This window comes from Antrostomus carolinensis, unplaced genomic scaffold (genome assembly GCF_000700745.2).
Source record: "Antrostomus carolinensis isolate BGI_N321 unplaced genomic scaffold, ASM70074v2 scaffold9231, whole genome shotgun sequence".
NCBI lineage: Eukaryota > Metazoa > Chordata > Aves > Caprimulgiformes > Caprimulgidae > Antrostomus > Antrostomus carolinensis.
This window is the reverse complement of record NW_010294791.1, coordinates 50,358-64,900: the sequence shown is the minus strand read 5'-3', so window position 1 is coordinate 64,900 and position 14,543 is coordinate 50,358. Positions and strand designations below refer to the sequence as shown.

The 14,543-nt window shown below is 35.3% G+C and overlaps 1 protein-coding gene across 1 annotated transcript in view; it reads left to right on the top strand.

Moving 5' to 3' along the window:
- The window catches only part of HECTD2 (HECT domain E3 ubiquitin protein ligase 2), a gene marked incomplete at its 5' end in the record, with an annotated part of 36,703 nt that extends 22,478 nt beyond the window's left edge, over positions 1-14,225 (top strand). Inside the window, 11 exons of the mRNA XM_010177755.2 lie at positions 226-322; positions 1,237-1,344; positions 3,170-3,302; positions 5,448-5,509; positions 6,892-7,050; positions 7,506-7,580; positions 8,575-8,662; positions 8,921-9,027; positions 10,619-10,734; positions 11,368-11,511; positions 13,904-14,225. Coding sequence (XP_010176057.2) covers positions 226-322; positions 1,237-1,344; positions 3,170-3,302; positions 5,448-5,509; positions 6,892-7,050; positions 7,506-7,580; positions 8,575-8,662; positions 8,921-9,027; positions 10,619-10,734; positions 11,368-11,511; positions 13,904-14,024 — 1,210 coding nt within the window. The remainder of the gene's footprint in view (positions 1-225; positions 323-1,236; positions 1,345-3,169; positions 3,303-5,447; positions 5,510-6,891; positions 7,051-7,505; positions 7,581-8,574; positions 8,663-8,920; positions 9,028-10,618; positions 10,735-11,367; positions 11,512-13,903) is intronic.
- Positions 14,226-14,543: the final 318 nt, after the last annotated feature.

The window sequence follows — 14,543 nt, the reverse complement described above, 5'->3', positions numbered from 1 at the left end:
CTAATTACAATTTCTAGTAGTATTTGGAAATTACAGTTTGTTCTGCTGAATTGACATCTATGTATACAACAAAAAAAAGCAGCAGCTGTTTGCAAATTACCATCAGTGGAAGGAAGGTAGTTACTGAATGGTAATACAAAGATTCAATATGGTATTCTTAAAAATAAAATAATATGCTAGATGCTAAAAAGGAAATATTTTTTTCATCTTTTCTCTTGTTGTTAGGTTTTCTTTCTGCCAATACCCATTTATTATTTCTATAGCAGCAAAAAAACTTATTATTCAAAGGGACTCAGAACAACAAATGATAAGTATTGCACGGGTAAGTCATTTAGTGATAAGTGATTGTGCCTCATCCATTGGTATGTTATAAGTTTTTGTTGAATTGATATTACATACAGCCTTTCTTCATAATTTCTAGTATTTCAGACTACCCTGAAAAAGAACTTGAGCCATTTTACTATTGCTAGTCTACAAATGTCTCTCCTTTTTTTTTTTTTTTTTTTTAATTTTAACATGCTTAGTTTCAAGATGCTTATAAATACCAGTGTTGTGGAGAAAGAGTTACAGTAATTTTTTTTTTTTCTTTTTTGAGAAACCAGCATAATGTGCTAGCATGTTAAATTAACAAGATAATTAGGGAAGAAAAATTCCATGAGAATTTTGGACTGTTTCCTATTTTATTCTGTGAAGTTATGTTGTTCCGGAAGACCAAGATGCAACTGTATTTTCATAAGTCACAGAAGATGTACTGCTTCTGGGCGGCCTCTTCTGTTTTGAAAGAGGCATTGTCTGCCTCCTTCAGTGGTAATTTTCTTCAGGTGCTAGGTGATACTGGTTTCCTCAATGCTCAATGTGGCAGCACCACCACCTATCCGTTCCTGTCTTGCTGAATGTGTCTTATGAATAGCTAAGTAAAGCACAAGCCTGTCTCCCGATCCTTATGGATGTGTTTTTAACTATTTGTGGAGTTCAAAAGGTTGCTGCACAATTGCCACATTCTTACTGAACACCCCGGTAAGTTAGTTCAAATATGGTGTAAATGCTATCTGCAGTAGGAAAAAAAAAATAAAAAATTCTTCTCCATCTCTTAGAAGATACTGAAGCAGCTGTCATATCAGGGTAGTGTCTTTACTGCAAGATACTAAGGACTTCTTTCATTTAACAAGTGTGGCACTTTGTTGTTTTTTTTTTTTAAATGAAGATACTGAAGATCTTTCTTCTTCATTCAAATAGCAAAGCCTTGTGGATAAAGTCTCTCGCAGACAGAAACCTGATATGAATATGTTGTTCCTAAATGTGAAAGTGAGGAGGACGCACCTTGTTAGTGATTCACTTGATGAGGTAACAAAAAGTGTAATTAAATGGTGTGTTGCTGCAGAATAGCTATTGCACTTAAATTTCAGTTTGATAAATCATATTTAAATCTTTTTGTTCTAATAGATTTGGAATATAACTGTATAATACTAAATAAAAAGAACTGAATTACTGTCACAACAGCAGTGCTGCAGATTAGATCAGGTTAGACATTCTGAACTTTATTTTCTGTCCTCATACTGCTCCATAACTAAGCCCATAATGAATATACAAGTTTGCCTGCCACGTGGTATTTATTTGTGTTTGCAATTTTTGTCTTAAGAATACAGTGCATAATTATCAGGTTATGTAGGACTTGGCTTGATGATAGGAGTATGAATGGTAAGTGACTAATCACTAATGAGTTTGTTCTGTTCTGATTCTTGGAATATTTTTTTTTTTTCCTTCACTAACATATCTATCCTATAAGAATTATTTTAGGCTTTCTTTTCTTAAGTTCTTATCTTGATTTTAACTAATTTATTACATTCTTGAATGTAATTTTTCATTTTCCAAAAAATTAAACAGATGTGTCCAATAAAGTAGGCAATTCTTCAGTATCCACTGAACCTTGCTGATTAACATTATTTAATGAAATCTAGTTCTCTACTCTTATTCAAGCATAAAAACAGCCTGATGGTATTGAAAAATAAGTCCAAGTGGTGAAAAAAAGACCAAATAAATTCTGATTACTCATGTTCAGAAAACATAAGTGTAGACTTTTTTATCCTAGATTAAAGCCTGTCTATTTTGCCTTTCTATCCTAAGATAGAAGAAATATGAGTGGTAATACTGCTTTCTCTCAGGTACTGTAGGGGGTTTCTTAGCACGCTGAAATAACCAAGAGCAACTTCAAGATTTCTGATAGACAGAATATTCTCCTATTTATTTGTGGTGTTTTCGTCTGCCCATCTCAGGGATGAATAAGAATGTATTATATTATCCGTATTCTCAAAAGTGTGTAGAATGGAACGTGGGGGAAAGATGTCTTATTTGTATTTCAAATTTAAAATATTAATTTACAAAGGAAAATTATAGCTAATAAATAGTTTGTGTCAAATAATACAAATACCTATAGTTATAAAATTTGTGCAACAGGAATTTTCTTGAACAGCTAACAACATAGAAATTATTTTAGCACATGCATCTTCCTGACTGGTTTAAACACTTTCTCTGGAGCTGGCCAGTAATTAATGATTTAAAGAAAAATTGTATAGGGACTTGATAGGAAAGATCACTGCTAACTGTGACAGGCTGTAATCTAATTCTTTGCAGATCTTTTGCATGCACGGATGAAATGCTGTCTCTTAGGACAAAGGAATGAAAAGAGCTTGTTACCATTGTCTAAAAAACAGTTTTACAAAACAGCTGATGCTTAGTGGCAGGTATCTTATGCTGAGCAGAACGGTGTCCAGATATTGAAAGTTTTAGCTTTTTTCTAAATATCTCCAAAGATGTCTATTTTTTTATCTATCATTTCTTCCTGGCAGAATGTCTTCTATGTAGATAAAAAATGACATAGGTCCAAAGTATTCCAGGCAGACTAAATTCATTGTATCTAGTAGCTTATTAAAAGTCTGTTTGCATACTACCTAACTTCTTTTCGAGCCTAGAGAGTGGCACCATGTGCAGGGGAGTTGATGATGTCAAGTAGTCATGATCATTGTTTTAATATAGTTTTGACCTATTAGTAGGACATGATGCATGTTATATAATTTAAACAAAGCAAGAGTAGTAGAGATAGAGATGCATTCACCATGGCTAGAGGTATGTTAAATCTCCTTTTTCTTCTTCTTTACCTATTTTGCAATAGCTAGCAAGGAAGAGGGCAGATCTGAAAAAGAAGTTGAAAGTCACATTTGTAGGGGAAGCTGGTCTTGATATGGGTGGCCTGACAAAAGAATGGTTTCTTCTTCTGATTCGCCAGATTTTTCACCCAGATTATGGTGAGTCCTCATAAACACTCTTACAGTAAAAAGTGATTTTCCTGTGCAACTTGCTGTTGGTGAACCTGCTTTGGCAGGGGGGTTGGACTAGATGATCTCCGGAGGTCCCTTCCAACCCCTACCATTCTGTGATTCTGTGATAGATAAGAATTCTTCACTGATCCAGTATTAGGCAGACTAGTTACTAACTGATGTGAAAACAAAAGCAGCAAGTTACAATTGCATATAGATGAGAAATAATTTTGGCATAGATGAAGATGGAAGGGACGAAAAAGTACTTGAAGAGCTTTGAAGATCTTGGCTTTTTACAAGGAGGTTCAAGCATATTTTGCTTCAGTGGTATGGCAAAATTAGAGGGTGAACAAATCTCTGATCAATGGAAAGATTTAGAATTAAAATCAGGATTCAGCCTTTTAAGTCTCCTTCTAAAGGTCCAGAGTTTTAAGTGATAAATATGTCCTCAAGTCTGCAGAAATTGTTATTTGCCTACAGCCCTTTTTCTAGTAAAAAGGAGTCTGTGTGGAAAGATGACTTCTGGTGATAACAACCTTAATAGGAAACAATTTATCCTGGAGAAAGTGTCCTGTAAGTTTGACAGTTTTGTTAGCAAAAATGTGTTGTCAGCAGAGCTTGGTAACTGATGAGTTTGGAAACATTTGAGAGTAATTTTTTCACCAGCTCTGGCAGGCTTCCTCACTTTAAAGTGTAAATCCTTTCATTGATTGACTATCAGCCAAGTGTGGGAGGAGTTCAGAAGTGTTCTTGTCCCTTGGAAAGGGACTGTATAGTTTGCTGTCTTTGATGTTTACCTTGCAAACAATGGATGTCAGAAGCTTGGAAGGAAAAACAGAAAAACATCACTGGTGTTACCCTTCCCAGGTTAGCTGATATTGCAGATTTAACCTCTGAAATTAAAGAACTCCAAATTAACTCAGTTGTCTGCCCTCCTAGGTGTGTTACAATGCTATCTTCATCTTGGTGCAGGTGATTAATAAATAGGATTTGAGACGTATTCCAGCATCGCTGCCATCTTTCAGTATGTGAATCTTGCTCTGCCTTACATGCAACAGTTCTGTTGCTTCTGGTAAAGGCACTGTCTAAACCTTTCTGTTGAGCACCTTTTTGAGCTAAAGTTCAAAAGATAAATTTGGATTGTACAGGACAGAAGGAGGAAGAATGAGGCATAGTTTTGCCTATAATTTTTCAGAAGAACTAGATGTCCCTGAGACATCAATTGGATTTTTATTCCTTTTTTAATCCAAAGGAGTTTGATTTTTCATTTAAATCTTATTTGTCCCACATCCTCATCTTCAAACACAAATGTGGTGAACTACTGCATACAAGATGTCCTTAGAACTATTCAGTGCTTTGGTTTGTACGCTGACTGTGGAAACAATAATAAACTGTCAGCCCATTCAATCCCAGCAAATTAAATCCAGTCATCACATTTTATCCAATTTACTTCTGCATTGCTGAAGTTAATTTCACTGTTAGTACGCACTTAACTAGAGTGTAAGTGTCTTGCTTCTCTGAGCAAAACTTTCTAGGCATCTTAAAGGTGTTTTGTGGTTTCATTACATAGGTTTTTACTTTCTATTACTCTTTAAAACAAAACAATCTGTATCTGGTGCAAATAGGAGTTGAACTAGTCTATAGTCATGATTTCGGTAGGATCTAGCTTGTCTAGTATTTGTATCATGGGATTAATCCCAGCATTTTTAAAGATTGTCATCTGCTGTTGACCCAGAAAAGGAAGAACAAATGGGTTTACATTGCAGTAAGAAAATTTTTGGTTAGACAGTTAATGTTTCTGGCTGTACAGATGATGAAGTACGGTGAACAAAGAGATTGTACATAGATAGTGCAGAATATCCATGATTAGAGGCACTGAAGAACATGTTGCACCAGCACCCAAGAGTGCTCGTAGGCTTAGGCCCTGCTTTGGGCTTGGCACTGCCCTTGGTGGTCCTTGCCCAAGCACCCGCAGGCCCCTGCTGTGGGTGGGAAGATGGGGCTGAGAAGAAGCGTGTTGACCTGGGCACTCCTAGGAGCGCTTTTAAGGGCACTGATGTCAGAAAGGTGGGGCTTTGTACGACTTTTAATTGAAGCTCAGGCTTTGTAAAGGCCACCGTTCCTGTTCTGCAGGCATGTTCACCTTCAGCAGCTTCAAGTGTGATAACTATTCTGAATTCCGATTGGTTGGAGCTGTATCCTTTTATGGCTGGTAGACAGTGCTAAATGAACAGGCATTTAATGAGTTGGTGTGGGGATGACATAAGGCATTGATTAAAGCTCATTCAGAAGTTGTATATACGAGTGTGTTCCATTTTAAATGTAGAAAAGAATGTCATTCAAGCAAAGCAGCTTCAAGTGTGATAACTATTCTGAATTCCGATTGGTTGGAGCTGTATCCTTTTATGGCTGGTAGACAGTGCTAAATGAACAGGCATTTAATGAGTTGGTGTGGGGATGACATAAGGCATTGATTAAAGCTCATTCAGAAGTTGTATATACGAGTGTGTTCCATTTTAAATGTAGAAAAGAATGTCATTCAAGCAAGTGAACTAAAAACAGGAAGAAAATGGTGGTACGTGGTACATTTTAGTCAGAAAATACTGGAATTAAGATTATGCATGCAACTTTTTTGTATATAAATGTGAACTAAAAACAGGAAGAAAATGGTGGTATGTGGGTACGTGGTACATTTTAGTCAGAAAATACTAGAATTAAGATTATGCATGCAACTTTTTTGTGTGTAAGTTGTAATTTCTTTAGGTACTTACACCTCTGAGTTTCATTCAGTAAACATAAATGAGCCTATATGCATTAATATTTCATTTAAGTCCTCGTCAATCAGTATTTAGGTGTTGGGTTTTTTTTTTTCACTGAATGGAAGTCGTGCTATTTTGAGCATAAGTTTACTTTCCAAGTTTTCTTTTGTGCTTACTTACAAAGTCTTCAGACAAATGATTAATGAAATATGCTTATAAATCCACTAAGATGAGATTATGATGTTCCTGTTTTACTGATTGCAGCTGGACTAGATGATCTCATTGTAGGTCCCTTCCAGCTGAACTATTTTATACTAGTGAGAAACTCAGTTGTGAACTGGATTTTTCTAATTTTTGGTATAATTTTAAATTGTTTCACCAGATACACTTCAGTGTACTAGCTGATGAGTTGCAGTGCCAGTGCAGGTTTGTCTTTATGCTTTTAGGCTTATTTAGAAGAAAAATTGCTATATTGAGCTCTCTAGAACTTTTTGATTAAAAATACAGTTCTCATTAAAAAATTTTTTCATAACAATACTTTGGAAAAATTTATTCTAGAAATGCTTATATAGAATATTATGATGAAGGTTCTCAAGTGTTCTGTCAATGTACAGCATTTGAACATTTTAACTACTACTTAATTGTAGTACAAAGCTGCATTTAAAATTGTCAGTACAAAAAAAAAAATTCCATTCCTTCTGTTTGTTTAGCATGTATAAGAATATAAAGTAAAGTTCTAAAATATTTTTCCAAGTTAATTAAAATATTAACTGTAATAAGGATGTGTGGGGTTTGCCCTTAACATTTGACACGTAAAGCTTATGGGACTTGCTGTATATAATAGCATCACCTTGGATATTCGTTTCCCACCTTGCTGTTACAAGAAACTATTGAGTCCTCCCATTGTTCCCTGCGATCATAACACACTTATAGGCATCTGTGATGTCACATTAGAAGACCTGTTTCAGATTATGCCCGTAAGTATTATGGTTTTTTAAGAGGCTAAATTACTGATTTAAAACCTGGTTTATTTTTATTTAATGCTTGAATTATAAACTGTTTGAAAACAGATTTTATTTTTTTTAAGCACAGGCTGATAAAGTCTTACTTTCTGTTGAAAACAGAAATTATTCATGTTTTCTAGCACAGCAGAAATATTGTTGATTTACTTGAAGTTAGAATACGGAAATCTGATATGAGCATTCTAGATGCATTTTTTGTAGTAAAAATAAAAATGTAACAGTTTATACTGAAATAAAAATAAATAAATATATACACACATATTAATTAAGCAGTGAGTTTTTCTTCGTATATGCATTTAGAATATACAGCTTTTTCCAAGATACTTTCTATATAAAGATTCTAGAACGTCCTTGCAAAATATGTCACTTAGTTTTGTAGATTCAATAAAGGGTTTTTACTCATATTGTAGGAACTGGCCCATGGACTAAGTGAACTTCTGTCCTATGAAGGCAATGTCGAAGAGGATTTTTACTCAACATTTCAGGTCGTTAAATACAGAATTATAAGTGATTCTCAAACTCATTCAGTAATTTTTACCAATGTGTCTGCAGTGGAGTGGACTACTACTGTGTGCTTACTGATCTTATGGAATGTAACTGCATGGGCATGAAAACTTCCAGAGCCAGTCTGGTCCTGGGGGCTCAGGGCATACAGAGGCTGGCTCCGTTATTTAAGCTGTTGTCCCCTGACAGTGGAGATGGGTCTGGGTACTGACTGCCAGGGCTGTGTGGCCAGCTGCTGATGCATTTCCAGCTCTTTGCTTGTTCTGACACCATCACCTTGCAATCAGTGACCTGGTTTGTGGAATTCATCTGGCTGCAAAACAATCCCTTTTCTGTCTAACCCTGATGCTCATCAAAGTTTACTCTGGTTATTTTATGTGCTTTGTCCAGGAAATCTCACTTGAACAATAGCTTGTTCAATTTATGATAGTTTTGCCTGACCTGTATGTCTGACTGCTACTTCTTTCAAGAAAGCCTTTTTCATTTGTTCATTGTTTTAGAATACATACTAGTTAGTAAAATTTCATGCTGGTTTATGGATGTGTTTTGGACTAGTATTGACCCTTTTTTCCTCAGCTTTGAATTACATTATTGTCAGACCATATGAGAAATTTTGTAAAGCGGGTACTTTTGAGTTCCTAGGTGAGCTACAGTGGAACAAATAGCTTCTTAATTGTATTTGATGCTCCTAAATTGTTCTTTTGTATGAGAAACTCTGTCGCCCCAGAGCCTGCAGGTCAGTTTGATATGCCACTGTGTAACAGGGTCAATTTTTCTACTTTGAATACCAATTTCTTGAGCAATTTGTTGAAAATTGTAATATTTAACTTTTAAAAACCTCACAACCCTCAGAATTACAGCATGTGCTAAAGAGAAAGACAGGGAAAATATGTGAAATAATAAATACAAGCTTTGTAATTTGTGAGTGTATTAATGTATTTTCCAGTACTGACCTTGACTTCTCTTTTTCTCCAGGTTTTTCAGGAAGAATTTGGTGTTATAAAATCTTACAACTTAAAGCCAAATGGAGATAAAATTCCAGTCACAAATCAGAATAGGAAAGGTACTTCAATACGTATTAACTACACATATTTGGCAGATTTAACTTTGTCCTTTTATTCCTTCTTATAAGCCTAGGTTTTCTTTAACAAAGTGTGAAAATGAAATTACTGTAGTCCTTTCTGGTATACTTACCAATTTAATAGTATCTGAAATTAAATGCATTCAGTTTTCTTAATTCAGTACAATTTGAGAGAGTACAACAAATGATTATTTAAAATTATTATGATGTAACAAAATAAAATGTTTTTATCTTTTTTAGAATATGTACAGCTCTATGTTGATTTTCTTCTCAACAAATCAATCTACAAACAATTTGCAGCTTTCTATTACGGATTTCATAGTGTCTGTGCTTCATATGCATTACTGGTAAGAATAAAATGAAACATAACTCTTCACTTCTGTTTCAACTATGTGACAATAACTTATCTAAATTAAACAAATTATACTGGATGATTTTAGGAATCCTGAAGAATCTTGATTAATCAATATAGTTGGTTAATCACAGAATCACAGAATGTTAGGGATTGGAAGGGACCTCGAAAGATCATCTAGTCCAATCCCCCTGCCGGAGCAGGAACCTAAATGAGATCACACAGGAAGGCGTCCAGGCGGGTTTTGAATGTCTCCAGAGAAGGAGACTCCACAACCTCCCTGGGCAGCCTGTTCCAGTGCTCTGCCACTCTCACTGTAAAGAAGTTCCTTCTGAAATTTAAGCAGAACCTCCTGTGTTCCAGCTCACACCCATTGCTCCTTGTCCTACCATTGGGCATCACTGAGAAGAGCCTGGCTCCATCCTCCTGACATTCACCCTTAACATATTTATAAACAATAATGAGGTCCCCCCTCAGTCTCCTCTTCTCCAAGCTAAAGAGACCCAGCTCCTTCAGCCTGTCCTCATAAGGGAGATGCTCCACTCCCTTATCCAGCATAAGCAGAAGATATCAAGCAGGTCAACAACTGTTCTTTGTAGTGTTCCATTGAAAACAGATAAATAAAGCTCCACAAGTTAGGTTTATCAGTATGCATTCACAGATACTTCATGGGCTTTTGTGTGAATGTTTACAAGGGTTCTCTGTAATCCCTACAGTTATGAGCAGCAGAGCAACTGTGTCTGTGTGCTCTAGAGTGACTCCTCTGAAAACACCTTTTTGCAGGAAGAACACTCAGTGAGGTTGAGATTAAACATTCTTCTGTATTCAGACTGTTTGGCTGTTGGAATGCCTTTTGTAATTCACATCATCCCTTGTGCAGTAAGAAGAGAAAGAAGAGGCAATTACAATTTGTATGAGATTTTCTTCATTCCTGTGAAATTAGCCAAGTATGACACGCTGGCAGCAAAGCGAGATGTGACTAACTGCAGGGAATGTTCTGGAAGGAGAATGAAAATCCATTGAAATGCCATGACATACTTTCGTGCAATTTAACAATGTTGTAGTAAATGAATAAGTAGGTTCTGTAGGTGTAAGTTAAGCAATGGTTAAAGGTGTATTTGCTTTGCACAGCAGACTAACAGTCAAGTTCTGTCAGCCACTGGTATTTGTCAACCTAGATTGGGACTTTTCAGTGTAAATTAAATGGAAGTTGTAGCCACAACTGAGATCAAGACCCTTCCTCTGAGTTCCAAACATACAAACTTAATTTCTTCCTGATCCATCTAATCAGATGAGAAGGAAGTCAGTGTACTTAGTGTCAGAATTAAAAAGAAGTGAGGAACAAAAGAAATATACTAAAATCTGATGTTATACAGTAACATGTTCTTTAGTATATATATGAGTTCTCTCAGTAGCAAGAGATTTTGAGGAATTCATTTTTCTATAAAACAGTATGTATATAAATTATAGATTTATATTGAATGGTACTCTGTTAATTTTTCTATAATGCCAAAAGAAAGAATTAATCTGAATCTAGTAGCATCATCCTTAAAAAAATTAAATATTTTATCCTTAATTTCTGGCAGCTACTTCGTCCAGAAGAGGTTGAAATTCTTGTCTGTGGCAGTCCTGAACTGGATATGTCCGCTTTACAGCGAAGTACCCAATATGAGGGCTACCAAAAAACTGATCTTACTATACGGTAGGCTTAATTTCTTTCATTCTAATTACTGAGTTTGAAAACATTATAGTATAGTAGACTGGGAATAATCTCTTCAAGGAAAATCTGAGAATGATTGAAGTTTTAAAAGCTTCTTTCCAAATAAGACAAAGACACTACTAAATTATCTATAAGTAGGAAGAGTTAGATCCCTAATGGCATAATGTGTTGCTGAATACTTTTAAAAGGTTATGATCAGATTGAAATGAATCTAGTTTGAAAAGAGTAGCTTCAAATTCTGCACAGTGAAATTTGAGTCTTGCATTTTTAGAAGATTGGATAATAAAAATATTTTTCTCTTCCACTTCTTATTGATACTAAGGGCGTTGATATTAGTGAGTAGAAGCACTTATATTTTTATTTAAAAAGTGGATTTGGGCATCATTTGACAAGACATCATTCCATAATTCATAAAACATTGTACTTGTCAAGTCCTTAGGAATTTATTTAACCTTGCATATTAGGATACTACTGATGTCCTATATATTACATTAATTAAATTCTCAGTAAGTGATATTCATCGTGTAGTACTTGTGGTTGTATTATTATCCTCATACTGTTTTGTCATGATATTGAATCTTACACCATTTTCTTCTCCCTCTGCCTTGAACATAGATATTTTTGGGATGTAGTACTTGGATTTTCTCTTGACCTTCAAAAGAAGCTTCTACATTTTGCTACAGGAAGCGATAGAGTACCTGTGGGAGGAATGGCTGATTTGAATTTCAAGATTTCAAAGAGTGAAACATCCACTAACTGGTGAATAGTTTTCTGGATTTTCAAAAATTTTTGTTACATTATTTCCCGAGAACCTTTATCTCTCTTGAATGTTTTTTTAAAGATGAGCAAACTAAAGTATAAGGAAGAAACTGCATGAACTCCTTTACTTTGTCTTCAAAGTGCTGTTATACCCATTTATTGATTGCATAAATTTTGCATGTGACCATCTAATACAAAATTGTTCTCCAGTCAATATTTACATTTGATGCCAGGAATTCTTTATTTATAGAGATTCCTTACATGGCTTCAGTTCAAATAAATTATTTGTTTAATGGTTCCTAACATGACAGCTGAGCTAATTAAAATATGCCATGAATCACCATAATTTTTTCTGAATTTTTGGAGTCTGTTTGTCGTTACGTATAGCAGCCCCTACAGTTGCAGAAAATGTTTGCGTTCTTTCTCGATGGACTTAGTAGGTATTTTAACATGTATGACTAGAGAAGATACAGGGGTTGCTTAGAAGAAACAGGACCAAAGCAGCCTTGCAATTTCATTGTGAAGGTTAAATTGTTCTTGCCAAGTTCTTATGTTTCTGGCAGTGTTTTATTTTTTTATTGGATTGACTTGAGAAATTCCACATACTTTCCAGCTAGCATTTTCCTTCTTAAGATTGGAGAAAGTCACTTTAAATAATTTGGAAAGCTGTATAGAAAAGCTTACTGGTCTGAAGCTCACTGCTAAGCAGTAATTGCTGCTAAGCAATAATTACTGGCTTTACCTAGATTTCTCAAACACTTAAGGTAATCAGAATACTTAAATGGAACTGTATTTTCGAAGTCAAAATTTTGTTGAGTTTTCTGTGGAGAGCTGAGTTAAATACATAAACATAATCAATTTTGATTTTGTTTTTAAATTTGGTTTATCTAATTACTGTGATATTTCTAATGCTTTATTAAATGAGCTAATAACTGGTTCTAGTAACATGTTAGGATCTGATGAAAACGAAAGAAAAATCAGTCAACATTGGATCTCAAACTATTTAAGTTCATTCTCTTATAAATTGTTCTTTTTCTTAAAAATGGGAAAATGTGTTTTGAAATAGTGTGCATTTTATAATTATGTAGGTCTGTGTTTCGCAAGATAATTGTTGCGGTCAGACTGCCAGTGCGGGGATGAACATAGACGTGTTGGCGTTGCATTACTCACGCAATAGGACTAAAGCGTATAACAGCAATAAAAATTGCTAAAATAATATCCCATTTCCCAGCTTTCCAAATGCTGAAGCACATGACTCCAGTCTGATTAACAGATCTTTGCTTGCTTGTTTATAGGGTGGGGAGGGGGAAGTAGCTTGGGTTTCCAAATCTGGGGGGATTCCACCCCCTTTCAAGAACATTTGCTAATGACCAAAGAACAAGCTGCTGCCACTAAAAAGACTAAGGGCTTCAGTGAAAACAGAACTAGAGAGCTTTGGAGTCACATACTAAAATTTAACTTTTAAGTGTCCCAAGTTTTAGAAATTTTTCAGTGTGTTGGGTTAATTCCAAATGTCAACTTGAATTTCAGCTCATTTTCTTTCTCCTCTTTCTCCCCATATAATCAGTTGTAGGACAAGTCTATATCCTCAGTGCTGTCCTGTGTGTCACTAGAGGTAAAGGGCCAGAAGATCTTGTAGCTTCTTATTGCCCATGGCTATAAGGCAGGATGTTAGGGGCAGCTCATACTGATGGCAAACCAAGTGCTGCTGCTACTGAAGAACAGTTCTCATCAAACTAATTCATTCTAGGGAGGAGCAGAGTTTTGGGTGTTTCAGTCAGGCAATCCTAAGTGATGTCTGCAATAAATAGTCAAACTCAGCTCTTGGGAGAAACTCGCCACTGAAAGTGTTGGTATGGCTAAGACCAGAATTTGTGAACTGTTGTTCTTCCAGGGCTTCAGTCAGCCCCTCGGTGCTCTGCACCAAGACCTGTGTCTGTAAGGGTGTATTTTACCAGGCTGAACTTTGAGTTCCTGTATCCTTACAGTAACTGTGGTTCATCTAGATGTCTCTATACCTACTCCAGGACCGACCTTCCTTATTCAAGTTGTGGATTCTGATTATACCCAGATTTTGTATTTAAAGAAAAACTGACTTTGGAGTCATGTGGTACCTGGAGTTTGCAAAACCAGCGAGGAAATGTTTCCAACTTAACAAAAAAAGAGGCACAGGGAATTGCAGGCAAACAAATTCACCTGAGGTGTATATGACCAACAGCAGTGTTATTTGTATTCAACAGAAACTGAACCAACTACATTAGGATAAATGTTCCTTTTACAGGGTTTCTTATTTAAGTAATGTGTAACTGAAATGTGTAGCCAGTTGGCAGTGTTCTGCTTCTATTGCATTATTATTAAATGTGTTTTGTTGGGGTTTTTTAAATTATTTTAGGTTACCTGTGGCCCATACCTGCTTCAACCAGCTTTGTCTCCCTCCTTACAAGAACAAGAAAGAACTGAAGCAAAAGTTGATCATTGGAATTTCAAATGCAGAGGGGTTTGGTCTAGAATAAAATGAAATACTTCAAGAACAGCATTTTTATGTAGCATTCACTCTCTTCTAATTGTGCCTTTAAGCTTTTTGTTGTTATGTCTCTTGATACTGTGTCAGTCTTACCCAACTTAGTTGTTTTTTTTTTTTTTTAATTAAATATGAAGTGTATTTTTTTTCCTGAATGGCAATACATTTACTGCTTGCTTTGTCACAGGAAGTAGCTTTCTTCATAAAAAAACCCTAGTCTATTTGATAAATGAAACCCAACTAAGACAATTTCTAAGTTATAGGTTTTTTTCTGTTTTTTCTTAATAGCACTTTATCATTAATCATAATTCCTTTACATCGCAGGTACCCCACTGGGAGATAATTTATAGAATATTTCTTTATTAGCTAATCCCAGTGGTAGAATGTTTTCAATTAACATGAATAATAGAAAAAATATAACATACAGCATGTAGCCATATTTTCATAAATGCATATAGGAATTTTAGTCTTTATAAAATGTATGCAGTTTTAATATTCTGATTTTCCTTCT